The sequence below is a fragment of the Colossoma macropomum genome, unplaced genomic scaffold (genome assembly GCF_904425465.1).
Source record: "Colossoma macropomum unplaced genomic scaffold, Colossoma_macropomum, whole genome shotgun sequence".
Taxonomy (NCBI): Eukaryota; Metazoa; Chordata; class Actinopteri; order Characiformes; family Serrasalmidae; genus Colossoma; species Colossoma macropomum.
The window spans coordinates 3,747,723-3,768,170 of NW_023494802.1; the positions used below are offsets into that span (position 1 = coordinate 3,747,723).

General features: G+C 39.7%; 1 protein-coding gene across 4 annotated transcripts in view; it reads left to right on the plus strand.

Annotated features, from left to right (window-relative positions):
- LOC118822103 (nuclear receptor coactivator 3-like) overlaps positions 1–14,674 on the plus strand; it is a 120,850-nt gene extending 106,176 nt beyond the window's left edge. For all 4 annotated transcript variants that reach the window (XM_036590949.1, XM_036590948.1, XM_036590951.1 and 1 more), the window contains 14 exons: positions 16–163; positions 1,488–2,077; positions 4,077–5,179; positions 5,365–5,473; positions 6,888–7,079; positions 7,405–7,638; positions 8,733–8,838; positions 9,025–9,196; positions 9,941–10,276; positions 10,478–10,579; positions 11,311–11,536; positions 11,755–11,935; positions 13,554–13,710; positions 14,352–14,674. In XM_036590949.1, the coding sequence (XP_036446842.1) occupies positions 16–163; positions 1,488–2,077; positions 4,077–5,179; positions 5,365–5,473; positions 6,888–7,079; positions 7,405–7,638; positions 8,733–8,838; positions 9,025–9,196; positions 9,941–10,276; positions 10,478–10,579; positions 11,311–11,536; positions 11,755–11,935; positions 13,554–13,710; positions 14,352–14,363 (3,668 nt within the window). In that variant the 3' untranslated portion in view covers positions 14,364–14,674. The remainder of the gene's footprint in view (positions 1–15; positions 164–1,487; positions 2,078–4,076; positions 5,180–5,364; positions 5,474–6,887; positions 7,080–7,404; positions 7,639–8,732; positions 8,839–9,024; positions 9,197–9,940; positions 10,277–10,477; positions 10,580–11,310; positions 11,537–11,754; positions 11,936–13,553; positions 13,711–14,351) is intronic.
- The last annotated feature ends 5,774 nt before the right edge of the window (positions 14,675–20,448 follow it).

A 20,448-nucleotide genomic window follows, 5' to 3' on the forward strand; every position in this document is an offset into this window, starting at 1 on the left:
TTTCTCTCTCTCCAGCCTTTCTCCAGGGTCATGCAGAGACCCCAGTGTACAGATTTTCTTTGTCAGATGGCACCCCGGTCTCAGCACAGACCAAAAGCAAGCTCTACCGCCACCCAATGACCAATGAGCCCCAGGGTTTCGTATCTACTCATCTGCTACAGAGGTAAAGCACAAATATTCTATATTATTTTTGCGTTGAGACTGTGATCACTTTGAACCTAATTATATATGCATGTTTAGCATGTTTAAAAACTGTCCAAGAGTCAGACTTCGATACAGATCCAACATGATCTGCATGTTTACAAAAGAGCACTGAGTAACTGTGGAATGAGCTGCTGGAAGATATTTTGTCTCATCATGTGGCAAATGATGAAATACAAATCATTAAAGGGGCCAAATTATGTCTGTGGACAGGAGTGGAACATGCTCGACTAATTGTACCCTGTTACTATACTTTAATATTATTTTGGAACATTTGTACTGTACTTGAGCATTATGGAAACTAAATACTTGTATTTTTTAAATATTTTCAATAGACAAAACAATTTTTTTTCTCCTTACATTTTCATTCAGTCCTGCAAAGTACTTATTTCAGAAGGCCAGGAGACGTTTCTTTTACTCTTTTTTTCTCGTCAGTCAGGGTTCCTGTCCGATAAATGTGCTTAATATATAAATAAAAATTAACCTGCCCAACTAGGCATCTATGCTGTGGTGCTGTTGCTGCACCTTTGTTTGGGTGTATGTACCAAAACCATCATAGTATGTTTAATCTCTTTATCCCCTAGCACTAAACAAGCTGTTTTTGTTACTGTGACTTTAAGACTGGTATATGTAAATGAGCTTTCTTCTAAATGGCTGTCCTGTAATGTGCCTCATTCAAATTTCAGTGTGAATGGGTGGAGCTAAACTGCTGTAGGCCGAATAGGTATATATTTATAAATTAGTTGGACTTTGTGACATTATAAGTACACTGAATTGCAAACAGGCTGTTTTCTCGGCTTTCTATATGTAGACTGTATGAACTGGGAAGTGAATGGTAGGTTTTGAAACTTTAACAGTTTTTACATACTACATCAAACTCTTAATAAAGAATTTGTCAATAAAGAAAGGAAAATTCACACACTACCCATACTTTCACTCAACCCCTTAAAGGCCAGGGTCCACCAGTGAGCCCAATTACACACTTCTATAACTTCAGAATAGCCCAGTCAGTTTGCATTGAAGTCGCTGTAGTTACTGAATTATAAACCTTATTATGTAATAAGCCTGCGATTTTAAGGCGTTAAGTACATTTTCTTTCTTTTTTTTCCACCTCTGCCTTTAGACTATGGAATTTTATTATTAAATTCTCTTTTTTCAGACATGTGTAATCTATCGGGATATTTATCAGCAGTTTTGGAAAATGAACATCACTCATAACTCTTCAGATAGTTTAATTCAAAACACATTGATCTGTTAAATAAGAGTTGCTTCTCTTCTCCCCACAGGGAGCCCAATGGATGCCGCACCAACCAAAGCGGTGGCATGATGCAGGGTGGCATGAGGCAGCAGGCTATGGGGGGCGCCAACCCCAATGCCCCAATGAATATGGGTCCGGGAGGGGGTATGGGTATGGGTGGCATGGGAGGCATGGGCATGAACCGGGGTTATGGAATGAACGACATGGGGCACATGGGTCACATGGGCGGCGGGTCCATGTATGGGGGCAACGGAGGCAACATGGGCAGCATGGGTAACATGGGCAATCGAATGATGCAGATGAATCAGATGAACCAGATGAATCAAATGAACCAGATGAATCAGATTAATCAGATGAACCAGATGAATCAGATGAGCCAGATGAATCAAATGAACCAGATGGGTCCAATGAATACAATGAATCACTCTGGTCCTGGGATGCAGCAGCAGCAGCACCACCAGCAGCCACCCTTTCAGGCCACTGGTGGCTACGGGCTCGGAGGCATGAACAGCCCTTCACAAGGCAGCCCTGGTATGAATGGACCTCAGCAGAGTCTCCTCATGTCTCCTCGGAACAGAGGAAGCCCCAAAATGCCCTCCAACCAGTTCTCCCCAGGAGGTAAGTCAGGAAGGAGGGATGTGTAGGGCAGGACCTTCAGCTTTGGTCTCCACTGTAGCATTTGAACCTTCTAGGAACATCCTGATAAGGTTTTCGTTCACAATCCAAGTACTTTAATTTTGAACGTCTGTCAAGGCCCAATCTAATATTTGTATGCTTGTTGATTATATAGTCACAAAGTGCATATTTCAAGTACATTTGAGTTAGTAAAAGAAATCCAGTACATTTGCAAATATGCTAGGCTGCTAGTTGTTTTAAAATACAACAGTAAAATCAATTTCTAGTATGTGCATAGCATATTGTCACTTTTACACACAAAAAATGTGTATCTCCCTTTTTTTAATTGTTTTATTTTTTTGTTATTTAAAACTTTTCATTACCATTTGCATTGTGTTAAAATTTCATGATAAATGAACCAATGAAAATGGTTGAAAAGTACTTGGGAAAATCTTGTTACGTTATCTACCATTAAGAGTTAAGAATGTTTTTTCCTTCTTCTGCAAATTACCATTTTAGAGGTACAATTTTTTTTCAGAGAGCAACTCATTATGTAATAACTAGGCATAATGTAATAACAAAAATGCTATAAAAACTCCTAAACTGTTGATAATGTACATGTCCTCATCCAATAACGTAACATTTTATATTACATGCTGTTTATGAACATATAGCTAAATTTTTAAGAATAAGGTAATAATGTCAGCACATAATATAATACACTGAACTCACTTGTTGTCCTAATCTAAATGTGTTCCAGTTCTCTTAACTCATGTTTTAATTACATTTGAAAATGAAAATGTTAATTATAGCAGTTCCATTTTTAGAACGTTTGAGAATTTTTTGCTGTAGGTTATTTAAACAAAACATGCTAATCTGACTAGTACCTGACACAGCACCATGTCAGTGTCACGGCTGTGCAGAGAATGGACCACCAGCCAAGTAATGTCTGGTCAGCAGCAGTCCTTTGGTCACAAACTGACCAATGATGAATGGTGTAGAGGGGCTGATAAATTGTGCAGCATTAGATGGATTGTAATTGTAAATCTACAAAACGTACCTGCATGGCTGGTGTACCAGATAAAATGACTAATCAGTGTGATTACTAGTTTGGTGTACCTGTCCAATGGGGATTTGTAAGTCCAAATCCATATACTTTGTTCATTATGTCAGCAGCTAACAAATAGTTAAAACCATCAGATGCTTAAAGTTACTTGAAAAATATAGTCAGATTACTGAAGTAGCCAGTTTAATGTTATATATTACATTATGCATTTAGATAATTACATTATTCTTGTAATTTTATCATTTTCATATCAAGAAAATATCATTAAAACATGACATAAGAAGCATATTTATTGCTATAAATGTGTTATTAGATAATATGCTGACAGTATTACATCACTCAAAAAATATGCTAATCAGTTTATAATGTAAAAAACACATTACATAAAAAAGTATTACATTACTAAATTTATTACATTATCAGCAGTTTATTACATTAAGTTTTGTATGTAATACTTATGTAATAAAGTATCAGTTTATTCACGAAATGTTATTACAGTGTTGGAAGAGGATTTTAGTGCATTTTTAGCAGTCTATTGTATTGGGAGTTTTATAACATTTGTGTTATTATGTAGTAGTTACTGCATTATGTGCAATTATTACATATGTATTCTGGTTTTTTGCTTTTTTGAAATGACCATTTTTTACTAACAAACCATGGCTAGCTTAACCACATTACTAAAATACTTGTTAACTGTGCCTGTTCAATGTGCCTCACTGCTGCGTTCTGTGGATTAATAACTGTTTGTCATCTCTACGACTGTGGCGTTAATAAGTGCAGCAGGGGATAAAAGCCTTAACAAAGGATTATAATTTGATAGGACTTGATACCGATCTTTTAGATCAGATATGGATATTCCTGGTACCTACAGTTACACCAGCTGTTTCTTAGTGATGTAGAATGTACTTCATTGTTTTTGTTGTGTATGTTTATTAGGCATGCATTCTCCTATGGGTCCTAGCAGTGTGGGAGGAGGAGGAGGAGGTGGTAGCTCCTTCTCCAGCAGCTCCCTTAACGCTCTCCAGGCCATCAGCGAAGGAGTGGGCGCCTCTCTTCCCTCCACCCTCACATCCCCTTCCCCGGCCCACAAACCTGACAGCTCCCCCAGCATCCACTCCTCTTCCTCCCAGCCCAGCGGACCCTGTAAGCCAGGACACGGGGACTCCAAGAGCCCAGCGGGGGCTTTCGGAATGGGGGCTGGAGATCAGCATCACCCCCTGCACCACCACCATCATCACAACCTCCCCCATCAGGCCGAAAGCAGCAGCGGAGAGCGACCAGACAGCCAAGCAGGTCCAGGGAGCAAAGAATCTGGGGAGGGAAGCAATGAAGCTGGGAATGCTTCATCGGAGCCTCCACGGAGGGTTCCAGATAGCAAAGGCCACAAAAAACTGCTTCAGCTCCTTACTTCACCCACTGAGGAGCTTGGATTAGGTGTAGGAAGTGGACCTCCTGGACCTTCTGGACCTTCAACGGCATCAAGTGGTCCAAGCGGCTCCATGGGCCTGGAGGGTAAAGAGCCAAGTTGTGTCACAAGTCCATCCTCAACTGGAGTCTCATCCTCCACCAATCAGAACCAAGCTCACGGAGCAGGAGTGGCATCTGGAGCTCTAGGCTCCGCATCCCACTACACGGCATCCCTGCAAGAGAAGCACAAGATCCTTCACAAGTTGCTCCAGAACGGAAACACGCCCGACGAGGTGGCCAAAATTACCGCTGAAGCCACAGGGAAGGTGACTCTGGGTCAGGAGGCAGGAGGAGAGACAGCAGGCACCAACACAGGCGCAGGAGGAGGCGCGGGAGCATCCAGCGGAGGTGCAGGGGCTCCAGAGCCTAAGCAAGAGCAGCACAGCCCCAAGGAGAAGAAAACCCATGCCCTGCTCCACTACCTCCTCAACAAGGATGACTCCAAAGAGCCTGCTGACATCAAGCCAAAGCCTGAAGACCTTGAAGGAAAAGGGGGAAATAATGGCACCCCACTGAGTAGAGCAGCCCAGGAGAACATGGAGAGCAAGATCAAGCCTGAACCTCCTGATGAGGTGAGCTCCTGATTCTGCGCTTCATCCAAAAATGAATGAAATCTCTATCTTACATGGTAGTGCCAATCAATTAAAACTAACTCTGCAAGGAGGTAGATCTCCAGGGTCAGGCTTGGTAAGTCCTATTATATGTTTGGGTCTTCTTCTAAGTATGTCTCTTGTTGAAATGTTTTTTTTCTCTGTAGCTGGACACTATTCTGGGAGGCCTAAGAGGTCCTGGTGCAGATTTCCCAGAACAGGGAGATGGTGGTTCTGCAGATGGAGGGAACAAGCTCCATTCATTCCCTGATGATGGTAAAACAACTCTGCTACTTAAAATCAAAGAATCAGTGTCATCCAATCTGCAGTTTAGTAATAGTTCAATAATCCCTCAAAGCGTTCTTTGAAATGTGAGCCACACCTGGCTTGGCCCTCTAAGCAATACATAAATGAGTCAGTTCTGTATTTAGGATACTTTTTTAGCAGTTCAGCTACTATTTCAGGCATAGGTTCCAGGTTTAAATCTCCTGCAACAATCCAGTGGGGTCTTGGGTTCGAGAGGGTTCCAGGGTTCTGCTGTCTCTGACATTACTCAGGCAGGAATCACATACCACATATGCTTGGAACCCTATTCATTTTCTATGGATGTGTGACAAGATTCTAGGGTTAAAAGCTGAGGGGTGTTCCCACTAATTTTGATGTGTCCATAAAAATCATTGAACAGATATCTGGACAAACTGTAGAAATGAGAAAAAGAGAAAATTGATTTAACTGGAAATTACAGTAGAATTGTGATTTACCTTCTAAGGTGACAGAACTGGTGTTGCACAAAAATGCTGCATCACACTGATGCATCGTTTTCAAAACGAGTTTTATTAATCGAAAATAGCTAAGGGAAATTGGCAAGTTTTCGTGTGGGGTGATTAAAATAGTGGAAGCTGCTTCAGATGAGATAATGAGCTAAAGCTACAGATAACCAGCAACACTAGATGCTGATAGAGACTTATCGTCTTCAACAGGTGGTTTTTCCTCTTTGGTAAATGATGTGCCAACATGCTAGTTTGTCAGAGAAATATTTTTAACTGATTCTCGACTTAATATTAGCCCTTCCTATTTAACGAAAAAAAAAAACGCTCTGTGGCTTTTCAGTCATGTCCTTAACAATGCATCCTTTGTTACATGCATGTGTTAAGGCACTCATAGAGTAGTAGAGTTTTACAATTCTGTTAAAACATGTTTTCTTCACCTGATAAAAAAACGCAACAAATAGACACATTTCAGTTTTCAAATACTGGCACCTTAAATGGTTAACCAAGTATTTGAGTATCGTATTGCACTTACATTTGGCAGACTTACAGTTTGATCATTATACACAGGTAGGGCGAAGGTAGTGTTAGGAGTCTTGCCCAAGGACTCTTATTGGTATAGTGTAGGGTGCTTGCCCAGGTGGGGGATTGAAGCCCAGTCTACAGCAAAGAAGGCGGAGGTGTTACACATTACACTACACCAACCACACTCTACAGAACTACACTGACAACTATACTAAGAACTAAGGCTACAAATAAGAATACACTTTTTTTACTGGATCATGCTAAACATGCTCGCCTTTTGGTGACATGGTCCACAGTGGCCGAGAGAAGCGATTGGCTTCGCTATAATGAAGTATAAGGGGCTGCAAGGCAGCCAAAGAACACAGCCCAATGAACCAGTCCCGCTCTTTATTTCCCAGGAACAAGGAATCCTGGGGTGGGCTCGGGCTGCCGGGCGCAGTTACAGAAGGCCTTGTCGGTGGACTCGAAGCTGCCCGCTGGAGCGGGGCAAGCCGACCGCCGCAGTGGCCCATGCCCCATGCCCATTAAACAGGAGAGCTTGGATGGCCAGCGCATGATGGCAGGGTCCGACACTTGCCACAGCAACATGGGTATGTGGAGGCAAAAATCCACAGCAACAAAACTAAGCTCATTTGTTGCTGTACTCTTGCTTTGTCTGACAGAGATGTTCAAAAACCTCTCAGGTAGGGTTCCACTAGGTATATAGTGCTTCCCAAATGTCGTATTAGCATGGGAAGCTGTACTTCATATGTTTTTGGGGCCATGGAAAGAACTTCGTGGAGAAATGTAAGGATTAAATGCAGCATAAATGCAGCTCAAAATCAAACTTAGAATTTCCTCTTTCCACAAATGTTGCCAATCAGACAAGACATGTTTGGTTGGTTTCATGTGCAAATGTTATTTATGTTCTCTCAGGAATGATGAGCAGAGGTATGGGGGTTCCAGAGCGATCTCCCATGGGAGGTCCCGGTGAATGGGGGATGCCACGCTCAAGTGCCAGTCCTGTGGGTGCTGCTGGACACCCCTCAATGATGCGGCCTGGAATGGACTCCTACAGCTCCAAGGGCATGATGGGTGGACCCATGGTCAACCGGTCTAACAGCGTCCCTGGCACCAGGTCCATGCTGCAACAGCAACTAATGGACATGGGTATGTAGGCTGGTCGAGGATACATGTATAGTTCTAGTCCTAAAATCTAAATGGCTGAGCCATGTTCAAAGCTGCACACCTGTGACCACCTCACCAAAATTGAATTCAGTATTAATGTGGGGTCATGTCGCTTGAACTACGGAGTGTATGAACAGTTTAGACCAGGCTTTGGCATGTGTATGAAAAAAGTCCACTTGTGTTTAAGCATAAGCATTTTCTTAATATTTAGAGCTAGGCTCATCACCTTGATTGAAAGCTAACATGTTCAGGGTTTTGTGTCGAAAGATTCACTGTAAAATTGCAGTCTACAAAGTAAAAAACAGTGTGGGAAATATTGACATAACATCGGTGATGTATATTGTGCTGACATAACACAGGAAATTCCATAGAGATGCTAGAGGCGAAACTAGCATAACTGTTGGGATGGTAATTCGATAAGAGTCAGCATCTTATGAGATGATGAAATCTGCATTAAACACTGCTATATTATGAAATTTTCATGATTATAGTCCTGTGAAAAAGTTTGGGTGCCCCTGATCACATGACAAGTGAAAAGAAGTTGATACCTCCTCTACAAAAACACAGTTTTGCACATTTGAATGCATGATTACTGATACTTTACCAAATTTAAAATATTAACATTAAGTCACCAGTGAGCCAGATGAGGTCCTGTGTTATAGTGAATTACTACATTATATGCACAGAATGCTTGTATAGCAGTTATAATAACACATAACATGATTACATTGGTAGCATATGGAAAATAAGCTGATATATCAATAGTGTGATGTGGATGAAGATGACAAACATAATTTACTTTTTCAGGATTACATGAACACTTTGATTCATCAGAACATCCATAGAAACACTTATCCGGAACTGTGATTGGTCAGGATGGGCACATCCCACAGTAGTGGTTGATTAAAGGGTTTATTTGCATATCCGTATTGCAAAGGCCAAATTGTAATAATGATTAACAAATGATATATCATACAACCCTACAGTCAACCGTCTACTTGTGGTTTATATGGATTCAGATAAAGCAATTAAACATGAATGAGATGTACTTATATTGAGTTTGATTCCCTGTTTAGGATCTAATGATATGAATATGGGCATGGGCCCTTTTGGCCAGCAGCAGTGTCCAGACAGTCAGTCTCCCTCCTGGCCAGATAATGTTATGGGAATGGAGAACAGCAGGTCAGTAATGCTTCTATACAACATCATAAACATGCTGTTTACGGTAACTACCGTTGATTGTGTCCTTCAGACCATCACAGTATTATCCACAAAGGACCTGATTGTGTAGTGTCACCTAATTGGACTCAGTATAATGGATGAAATGATACTCATGAAATCTGTTCATACGTTCTGTGCGTGTTGCAGGCGTCAGTTTGGTAATGCTCTGGATGAGCTGCTGGTGCCTCCCTCCACCTCTGAGGGTCAGAGTGATGAGAGAGCGCTGTTAGACCAGCTGGACTCTTTGCTCAACAACACGGATGTAATGGCTCTGGAGGAGATTGACCGCGCCCTGGGCATCCCCGACCTCATCAGCCAGGTCAGTGCTCACGCTCACACTCATATGAGATGAAGGAATAATTGGCAGCAACATCTAACACTTAACTACATGTTTACTGTACAGTATATACAGTGCAGTCTGCAAGTTATTATCAGAATTGTTACTTTTTTAGCTCTTTACTCCAGCACATATTAAAGGGCCCATGTTGTGGGTAAAAAGATATATTTTTTTTATATATACAAGAGTTTGGTGTGGTATGTAAACGTTAATATTTCAAGCAAATCTGCAAAAAAGCCTGTTTTGAATTCATTGTTTTTGTGATGTCATGAAACCAGCACACAGGTTTGGCAGTTTAGCCCTACATATTCATGTGGAAATTATTTATGACGCTACATAAAATCACACAAACATCATAAGTGAAAGAATATGGGCCTTTCAAAGTACAGAATGTCAGCTGTGAATAGAGGGCATTTGTTTTTTCTATCTATTATTGTTTTTTTTGTCATCTTTAGGGGTAAAAGCACCAATTTTTTTATTATTTTTCTGTTTTAATAGCTTTACTTGTTTTCTTTATGTTTTAACCTACTTGTATTCAACTTCCTGTAAACTATGAACTTGTGCAGTACAAATAAAGTATTTTACTATTACATCCAACCACGTATGAGTCACAGCCTTTTGCTGATTCTTTCTCCCCATCTGTGCATCTTTTCCTCCTTCTTGCATCTTCATCTTCTCATTCCTTCTGTTTTGTCTCCCTCTTTACGTCTCTACCTCTCTCTATAGGGTCAGGGCAGTGATCTGCAGCCAGAACCTTTCCCCGGGCAGGATCCCTCTATGGTGATGGAGCAGAAGCCTATGTACTCTCAGGGTTACCCTGGACCCCCCTCCATGCCCATGCCTTCAGGCTATGGGGGGAACCCCATGCAGGGCCAGCCGCCACCCGGGAGCTACAACCCAATGCTGAACCAGATGGGGCAGCAGGGAGGCTTCCCAGGAATGGGGGGCATGGGGCCGATGGGGGGAATGGGGCACCCCCGCCCCGGAATGATGAGGCCGCGGATGATGAGTGCCACCAAACCCACCAGACTACAGCTGCAGCAGAGGCTCCAAGGACAACAGGTAAAATGCATACTCTCACAATATATGCTCACTTTCATTCCAAAACTTTTTTTTCAATGTTGTGTCCAGCTTTTACAGTATGAACTGAATAGAAATCCAGTTTTCGAACACAGCCAAGGTCATAAAACTCAAATTTGGTGGGTAGTGAACTTATGAGTGGAGCTTAGAATAACCCTGATGTCGATTTTGGTCCCTCCTCAGTTTATGAGCCAGGCTCGGCAGGGTATGGGGATCAAGATGGAGAATCCTGGAGGAGGAAACCCTGGCATGCGGCCTGGAATGCAGCCAGGAATGGCAGGGCAGGTAGGCACACAGAGTGCTTTCATTACAAGTTTAAAAAGATCTTTTTCTCTTTGCTGTTGTATGTTTAACTTTTCTTAAGCCTCTGGGTGTGATGCTTACCTTAAAGCTTTAATATGATGACAGACGATAATGTGCACCGGTTAGCATCTTGCAAACTGCCTTAACCCTTTAAGTCTAAGTCACAGTCTAAATATTGAAACCTGGGTGAACAGAGAAAGTTGTTAACCACTGTTGTAAGATGTAAAATAAGTTAACCGCGTCTGAGTTTGTTAGATTTGTGAAGCTGAAACTTCAGATAGCCTGTCTACATTGAAGCTGCTTCGTTAGAAAGACCCCAGATCCACTTGTTGTTGAACTACAAGCCAAAACAAATGGCATAATATTAACACTACAAAAAAAGCCTTTTTTTGGAGACATGATTAACCAGTTGCTTTCCCCCCTCACTTGAGCATCTTGGACAACATAATGGTACAGTAATAAAGCAGAATTTGTTAGGGGACCCCCTACGCAGGTGCTTCTGTCATTTATTAGGTAGAGATGGCACTAAATTTGGAATTTTTTATACAATTGATATTTTACCAAACTGTTCCTTGAAGCTTTGGTACATGTTCATGTAGTTAGTAGGTATTTGTATGTATTTATTAGTTGGTATATTAATGTGAATCTAACTACACTCTCTCTCTCACCCCCAACTCCTCCCCCCCTGCCCCCTTTCTCTCTCTCTGATCTAGCCTGGTTTCCTGAATGCTCAGATGATGGCTCAGCGAAGCAGGGAGATGGTGACGATGCAGATGCGGAGGCACAGGATGATGATGATGATGCAGCAGCAACAACAGGCAGCGGCCGGAGGATTCAGCCCACCGCCCAATGTCACAGCTCCCACAGGCATGGAAGGGGGCATGGGGGGTCCTGGCATGGGTCAGCCTGGCCAGCAACAGTTTGGCTATGGAAGCTATGGTAAGGAATATCAAAACGTCACAGTTGGCTGTAGATGTAGTCTGTCAAGGCTTCAGGACAGCAGGGTGATGAAGCATGCTGGCAAAATAACAGCTGACCCCTCTCATCCTGGGCATCAACAATATTTGTAGTTTGGTGTCCACAAACTTTTGACAGACCAGTGAATATTTGTTTGAGAGAGAACGAGAGTTTTAACATAAACAATGTTACGTGTGTAGGGATGGGTCAGCAGGGAGACCCCTCGTTTGCCCCTGCAGGAGGCAGCCCTCCTAACGCCATGATGCCTGGCCGCCTGGGGCCTCCGCAAAACCCAATGATGCAGCAGCATCCTCAGGGGGGTCCCATGTACCAGACCCCTGACATGAAGGGCTGGCCTCAGGGAGGAATGGGCCGCAACAGGTGAGTCTAATCGCAGACTAATCCCAATCCTGCACATTTAAGGCAAAGGTTTAAAGGGCTGCAGTCCTTCATGTGATTTTCACTCCACTGCTCAAACACTCCTGGTTCAACTCAGCAGGTAGATGCCAGGTTTAGTTGGTGTGTTTGAGCAGAGGAATCAGCAAGCTGTGCTGGACTTTGTCTCTCCAGGACCAGAACTGAACACTCCCAATTTAAAGGGAAATCTCATCACGTGTTAGTTTCACCATCTTTTGTTGAAGGCTTTTTTATCTTCTCTATCTGTATAAGTCCACAAGTTGGTGATGTCAGGGTTTTTTAAAGTTAGTAAATTAAGAAAATGAAGTGTAGATTGGTATACATACTGAGAATAGTGGAAAGCCATGGTGTCTCAGTTGAACCTTTTAAACTTCAACGTATCCTAAAATCCTTCGTACACCTAGCGTGAGTCATTCACACAGTTTATTCAGACCTCAGAATCACTGGCTGTAAAAATCTGTCATTTTATGAACAGTAACTCTAAGTCTATGCAATGTAGATTCAAATATTACAAATTAGAAATCAGAATATGTTTTTATTCAATATTTCAGTTTTGGTAATTGATTAATAATGTACTCATGTTCTCAATTTACAAATAGATTTTGTCAAGTTGTCTGCCTCGAGATTGTCACCACTTTTGAAATACAGGCATTCTGGATTTTAATTTAATTAGGACTTTGTTACTGATGTTGTACAGCTTTCTCTGACATTTTAGAGCTCTGTTCATTTTGAACACATTTAACATTGCATTTTTTCCTAACATTGCATTCCTATCAATTATTTGTAACCTGTAAAATTGAACAAGACTAGCTTATTAGAAGCATTTTATGCATTTATCTGCAACCAAATTGTTTTTATATTATTGAAAATATTGATTTCAAACTTTTTTGTTGTGTTGTCTCTGGTACTGGCATAGGGACAACCAAGAGAACTGATTTTGTTATTTATTCTTAGCACTTTTGATGTGTAATGACTTTAAAGGGAATTCCATCAATTTTTCAAATATTCTGCATAATTAAAATATTGAAATGTGAACAAATTAATTCAAAATAGTTTTATATGAAATGGTACATTGTAGAGAAACTTACAGACTCTGATTTCTTTACAGTAGCGGTGAGGGGAACCAGGGGTCACCATGTCAGCAGTCCAAATAGAGCCAATTTTTATTTTCTATACATAATGTTTTAATAAGTTCTGTTTTTTTTAAGTCCCGCATGTGCCTCTCCACCATAAATAGATTATAAAAATATTTTTATGTCAAAAATCTTAAAATTATCATAAAACAATGTCTCAGACATCAGGCAGTGTGTTCAAAACCACTTTGTGTAATAACTTTCTGTGAGGGAGCTTTTAGAAGCATTAAACCTTTCAGACGTCTGGTTCCTATCACAGCTGCTGTAAATATTTTGTCCTGGTAAGGTTTTCTAGAAAGGAACATTTCACATCAGATCACTCTGAATGACTTGTTTACTTAAAAAATAATTTAATTACGCAGTAATTTTGAAAAATCAGTTGAATTTCACTTGAATTCCACTTAATTTTTAAATTTTTATAGTAAGCTGTGCCTCTCTGTTTCACGCAGTTCATACCCGCAGCAGCCGTTTGGTCAGCAAGGCTCCGGTCAGTACCCACCAATGATGATGAATGGAGGCATGGGTGGAGGAGGAGGAGCCAACCCCGGTCACATGGGTCAGATGAACATGGGCATGATGGGTAGAATGCCTATGGGCCCAGAGCAGGTGAGCAAGGTTGCAGTGCTTTTTGAAAAGATCGACTGCTTATTTTACACTAGTGTAAGCAATTTGTCTGTGCATTGTGATTTGCTTAAAATATATATTCAGTGTCCATTAGAAATCACCTACCTTGTAGTTCCACTCACTGGCCACTGTGTTAGAAACAACCACCTTGTACCTGTGCTCACTGGCCACTTTATTGGAAACACCTCCCTTGTGCTTCCACTCACTGGCCACTTTATTAGAGACATCTACCTTGTACTTCCACTTACTGACCACTTTATTGGAAACACCTCTCTTGTGCTTCCACTCACTGGCCACTTTATTAGAAACACCTATCTTGTACCTCTGCTCACTGGCCACATGGTAGTGTGTGTGGTGCTGGTACAAGTGTCTCTCCAGTCAAGAGCAGCTCTGTGGTCAGAAACTGACCATTAATGAAGGTCTAAATGACAGCTAACATAAACTGAGCATCTACAGGTGAGCTACAGTCTCAAACTGCATACCAGCAAGGTGGCATTTCTAATACAGTGGCCATGGTTCACATACATTGAAGCTGCTGCAAATCACATGGAGGGATATATGTAGGGCATATAGAAATAAATATGCATTAACCATGACTCTGCTGCTTCTGTCTCATGTCACAGAAATATATGTGAAGAGGAGCAACAGCCACTTCTGAGGAATGAGGACACTGTGATGCCTAAGAGAGAGACACACGCAAAGCTATGTGGCTCTCACTTCAAGGAAAATGGCCAGATTTCACACACAAATACACATATACCCACACTTAAACACATACAGTACTGTGCAAAAGTCTGAGACCATCCTTCATCTTTTTAATTTTCAGTGAAAGTATCTTTTTTGTGATTAGAGATTAGATAAAAGATAATCCACATAAGGAAGGAGAAAGTCAAAGGAAATAAGTGGAAAAACAGGAGTTCACAAAATGATTAAAAACTGCAGAGAAAATGAGACTCCTAACAACCACCTGGAAGTCCTGGTAGACACCAAAACTGCCCCCATCAGATAAACAGCACTTAAAGCTTTCGTCTTTGAAAGAGAGGAAAAAATCAAGCAGCTTCAGATCTAAAAACATTCACAGGTGTTTCTGTCCATCCTTCTACTGTGAGAAGACAGCTCAGCGCTATGGGTCTGAAAGGATGTGCAGCTGTCAAGAAGCCTCACTGAGAAAAGGAGACAGACACATCAAGCAAAGAAGCTGAACAATGGACTGACCACCCCAGAGTCCAGACCTCAACATCACTGTATGTGTTTGATTACTTTAGAAAATGATCAACAAGCTTCTAAGACTGAACTTTTGGAGGTATGGAAAAATATCCTTTCAGATTTCTGAAAAGAATAGAAGTTGTAATAAAGGCAAAGAGTGGATACACTAAATACAGATAAAAATGATTTTCTGAGGCTTCTATGTAAATTTTGGTTAATTATGTTTTCCACCTCTGAATGAATTTACTAAATGGCTATTTTCACTGGAAATTAAATGAACAAATTGTTCTTGCTTTTGCACAGTGCTGTACTACACACAAAATATCTTACACATAAAGCTAAGACACGATGTAAACACTGAGATATCAGTACAGATACATAAATGACTGAAATTGAGTGTACAATTGTACCATCATCTTCAGAATTGTGCTCAGAGTTGTCCTTTCTCTTTCTCTGTGTGGGGTTTGTTTTGTTTTGTTTTTTGTTTGTTCGTTTTTTTCATGTCTCTCATTGCGAAGAGTCCCAATACTTTTGCTGGACCAAAACAGCGAACGAGATATTGAGATATTGACATATTGAGAAATGGATTGTGGATTGCGAAGAGACGTTAAAATGGTCCAACATGTTGAACACACATGAGAAAATATCTCCTCACCAATTTTTCCGAATGTATATCATGCTGTGTTGACCGTTTTGGATGTAAGACCACCCTCTGTCTTGTTAAAGGTACTACGAAAGTAAGAAAAAAAGAACCATTCGGCTGTGATTGCACTTTACCGGGAAAAGCGTAAGCTGGCTTATGGGCGATTGGATCGTTGCAATATTTTTAGCCTTACTGGAGAACTAATGTATACGGAAAAGAACCGTCACCATTCTGGACGTCCTGGGCTGATGGTGGTTCAAGATTGATAACGAAAACGGAAATGCAGCTGGCACAGAGATCATTTATTTATGCAGATTTAAGCAATAATCTCAACCCCCACCTGGATTTTTCAGCTGAAAACAGCTCAAAGTAACTTGTCAAAGCAAAGGTACTGCAGTATTAGAATTGATGTCACATTCTAACGGATGGATTATTTCCCCCGCTCCTTTCTGTCTGTGAATACAATTTGTAAATACGCTTCAAAATGTACTATATCTGCTTTTTGTAGGTCACATACTGTTTTTGCACAGATTGTCAGGCTTGGTATTTAAAATATGATTTACTTATTCTGTGTTATAGGTCAATACAGCTTTTATTTTCAATATTTCAATTAAATGGGGGGAGAGGGTGAGGTGAGGGTCTTTTTTATTATTACTAATTTTTGTTTTTAACTTAAAAGTCACCACTTTTTATTCTTTCAGAGAGCACTTTTTTAATTTCTAAAAGCAAACCACATGAATTTCTCCAGGTTGGTTCCTCAAGCTGTTGTTGAAGCTGGTATTATGGAAATTGATTTACATTTTAAATAAACTACACTGTCCCTTAAATAAAATGGCGATATTCTATACATACACTGCCGATAAACTTGGCATGTCTGTGAGTCGCAATACTTCGGCTTTACCAGATTTTTCTCTATTCTGTCATCTACATAAACTATTACTGTTTGAAGGTATTGCAATATGAAGATGACTGTATAAATGTAACCATATGGTTTCTAATTTGGACACACATTTGTTTTTATTATCCAGTTTGGCCAGCACATTCATTTCATGTTTCGTTTCAAGTGTTTTTATTAATTCCATGCCTTTGTGCTCATTTATTTACATGTATAGCTTTTCACAAATCTACCTTTAAACACGTGCGCAATCCAAAGATTTTTGTTTTCCATTTTAACGATGGTTTGGTAAGAGTTTTTCAACATACTCATGTGATTGTGTCGGGGTGTCGAGATTCACAACCCTTTTGTATCACAAGATATAAGTGATTTCAGAAGTAGCAGACTTTTATTTTGTCTTTTTGTTTTTTTTCTTTATTAATTATGTAAGCAGAGTTTGATTGTGGAGGAGGACATTTGAATGATGCTGTTAAATAATGAGTTAAATATTAACGTTTTATTTTAGACATAAACTGTGGATTTATGAGGCTCAGAATATTCCACTTTTTTATATGGCTTCTCAGTTTTTTGGACTGCTCTCCATTCCACACCAACCTAGTTTTTTTTCCATAATGAGTTATTTGGACATAAGTGATCTAAAAATCGAATTCCCACCAGGACGTATTTCTTTGTTCTTTAAAAAGAAAAGTTGGAAGATGAAGTACCCTTAGTCCTAACGAGAGTATCTCTGTGCAATCTCTGTTCAAAAAGGAAAGTGAAATAGATTTTAAAAAAGAGACAAGGGGTAATACATGCTTGTTATCTTGATCAGGATGTAAATTACTGGTGCATTTATCTTGTTTCTTGATGTTAATATTGATGTAAATACAAATTTCTATTTAAACATTTTCAGAGTGTCATGTTTTTCTTCATTCCTGTGTGGGATCTTCAAAGAGTCTGTATCGTGATGGGGGGGAAAAAAGCTAATTCTCGTATTTCTGAAATAAAAGTTTGATTTAGTATGTAAACAAAGTTTCAAAATTGACCATAGCATCTATAGATGGAAACTAAGCTGCAAAAATAGCTTGTTGAAATTGTTTTTGTGATATATCTACCTATTCAGCCTACAGCAGTTTAGCCCCGCCCATTCACACTGAAGTTATAAGGAGTGTTTCAGCTCGGACTGCTTTTTGATTAAGACACAACACAGCCAATAAGAACAGAGTTCGCTTACATGTATTAGGCTTGAGGGCACTTAAAGAAGTGGAAAAAAGCTGTTTAGTTCTAAATCAGGGTTGTCAAACTCAGCCACTTAAAGGGCCATATTAAAAAATCTTAACAAATCCATAGCCAGAGAGCACCTATGTTTTTATTTCATTTTTAAATAACTTTTTGCTGTAACCTGAAGTGGCCATTGTGTATTAAACATATGGCAAAACATTAACAGCAAAATGTAGACTCTTCGAGTAGACCTTGAAATATGAAATGAAAACTGGAAATATTAAAAAAAAATGTCCCCAGGTCTTTTAAACCCACCTATTTGCTTGATTTAGACCCCTGTTATCTTTTCATTCAAGTTCATTCATTCTTCGAATCAGTTTCTGAGCTGCTGAGCTAAATGTTAACACTCTACAGCATGAATTATTGCTTAAACATGATAAAAATGTTTTAATGTGTTTTTGTTATTTAAAATTGCTTAAATAATGGAAATATATTTTAAAAATCTATGTATTTCTTTTTAAAGTGGGGTATTTGGTAACTTGTTGCCATATGGCAACAATGCACAATTGTAGCATAGCACCATAAAATCTAACAAAACAAAACACAAAATCTTTTCTCTAAAAACATCCTTTTATTGAAAACAAGACCAAACAAATCCAACTTATACTTGGTAAAATGTACGACCCAATATTTACAAATATTGGAAATGAATACAATTTCAATGGTATTTGGAATGTATGGTAATAACAACATCATAATAAGAATTCCTGGTAAGTAAAAGACCCTTTTTCCACAATTAAATAGGAAAACACATATTTTATATTACTGATTTTTAGTAAAATTGAGATAAAGTAATTGTTGCCATATGGCAACACCGTGCAGTGGAGGGTTAATATTGGTTGAACTGCAGCTGAAACGTAGCATGTATGTTTGGTGAAATGACCAGTGTGATAGAATTGAGGTGTAATTGCTGTCCCATAGATTGTTGTTGGGGTAGGGGAGTGGGAGCACACATTACGTTGCAGTGCATGCTGGGGATTCTAGGGGAGGGCATTGTGAAATGAGCGAATATTAATAGAAAATTAAAATAATTTAACAGATTGTGTTGCAGGCCTGATCTGGATCTGTGTTTGACATATGGGTTCTGAAGGATAAAGAAAGGGTTGGACAAAAATCATAGATAGGTAATGATTACTGTGGACTTTAGAGAAGAAAATAGATAAGAAAAGTATATCCTGAATGTGTTAGATGAGCCACAACGTATTTCATGTTTCAAGGTTGTGTTTGTTGGCTTTGCACTGGAGCTACAAGGCCAATGTAGCTAACAAGTAATGGAAACTTCTACACACCAATTAGCTTCAAGCTAACTGCATAGCAACACAGACCTCATACCCTGGTGAGTTGTTAAACGGCCCTAAAGCTGGAGTTTAATGTTATTTGTTGTGTAAAAATGACAAATAATGATTAAAAAAGTTTATGTTGCTGGTAAAGATACCAATACTATTCAGAGTCTGTAGCACAATGTTGTATCCCTCAGCCTCTTTGGTTTGACAGAATGCACAATTTTATAGCATTTTCATGTTTTTTTGTTCAGCTGTATTCTCTTTCTACAATACCCAGCATGCATTACACAAATACATCATACAACCACTGAAAATACCTGTGGTGTCACCCAATCCTGACTGTTAGCTAAGCCACTGATCTATAGGCTAATAAATACAACCAAGCTAGCATTAGCGCCTCTTACCTCTGCCATTAAATGAAATCATAAAGTAAACAGCGATTCTATCTTTGTTCAGAAAAGAAGCCAAACTGGGGTGAGGTGTCTAGACAGCTAGATAGCTATCTAGCTAACTTTAGCTAACCTTTTAGCTTGTTGTACTCGTTTGACAAGTCATTTCTGTCAGTTAAATAATATATTTCCTATACTCTAATAATGATTTAAAGACAGTTCCTAGCAGTAATGTGAGCTATCTGCCTTTAGCATTTACCAGCTAACAACAACAACATTTAAACAGGTCATCCCCTGAAATCCACCCCAAAGTAGTTGTAGTTTCTCAAAAGTTTCGCTCACGTTAAGATACATCATCAGACAGAGGGATACGTGGTCTTTAAACTGGAACAACAGGAGCAGTGCTGTAGAAGGTGAGTAAGCATGCTTACAGATGAAAATACATTTGGCCAGAGTCCCTTTCAGTAATCTCAAACTTGCTTATGTGGATTCTGAGGCTGTATGACACTGTTATCTGTAAAAGTGGAGTACAATGCAATGTAAAACAAAATTTTAAAAATGACACCATTTGCTTTCTGAAAATGTGACTGATTACAGCATAATTAAGCATTAATACTGCGAACAAAAAGGTTTGTGAGTTAAAGTTCCTTCCACATTACGACAGTGCAGCCAAAATAACCAGATCCAGTTTGGCAAGTTTAAGACTGAACTTCTTGGTTGCATTTGGTATCTGCCCTGTGTCACGTGACGAAGTGCTGGGTAAACAGTCTTGAGCAGTGGTGGAAGTGGCCAGGTTTTGCTGGGGAAACCCCAGAAACCACTCGGTTTTTAAAAATCACATGCTAAATCGTGGCTTCTTGTGCACTGCTGCTTTGAATTGAACATTTCAGTTTACCTGAAATCAAAATGGAATTTTTACATTGTTAGTTAATGTTCCTGATCATATTAAGCACAATTCATTGTATCATTTTAAAGAAAATATTGAGTCTCATTCACCAACCGTTCTTAAGAAAATATCTCTTCTTCAAACCCACTTATGCAGTT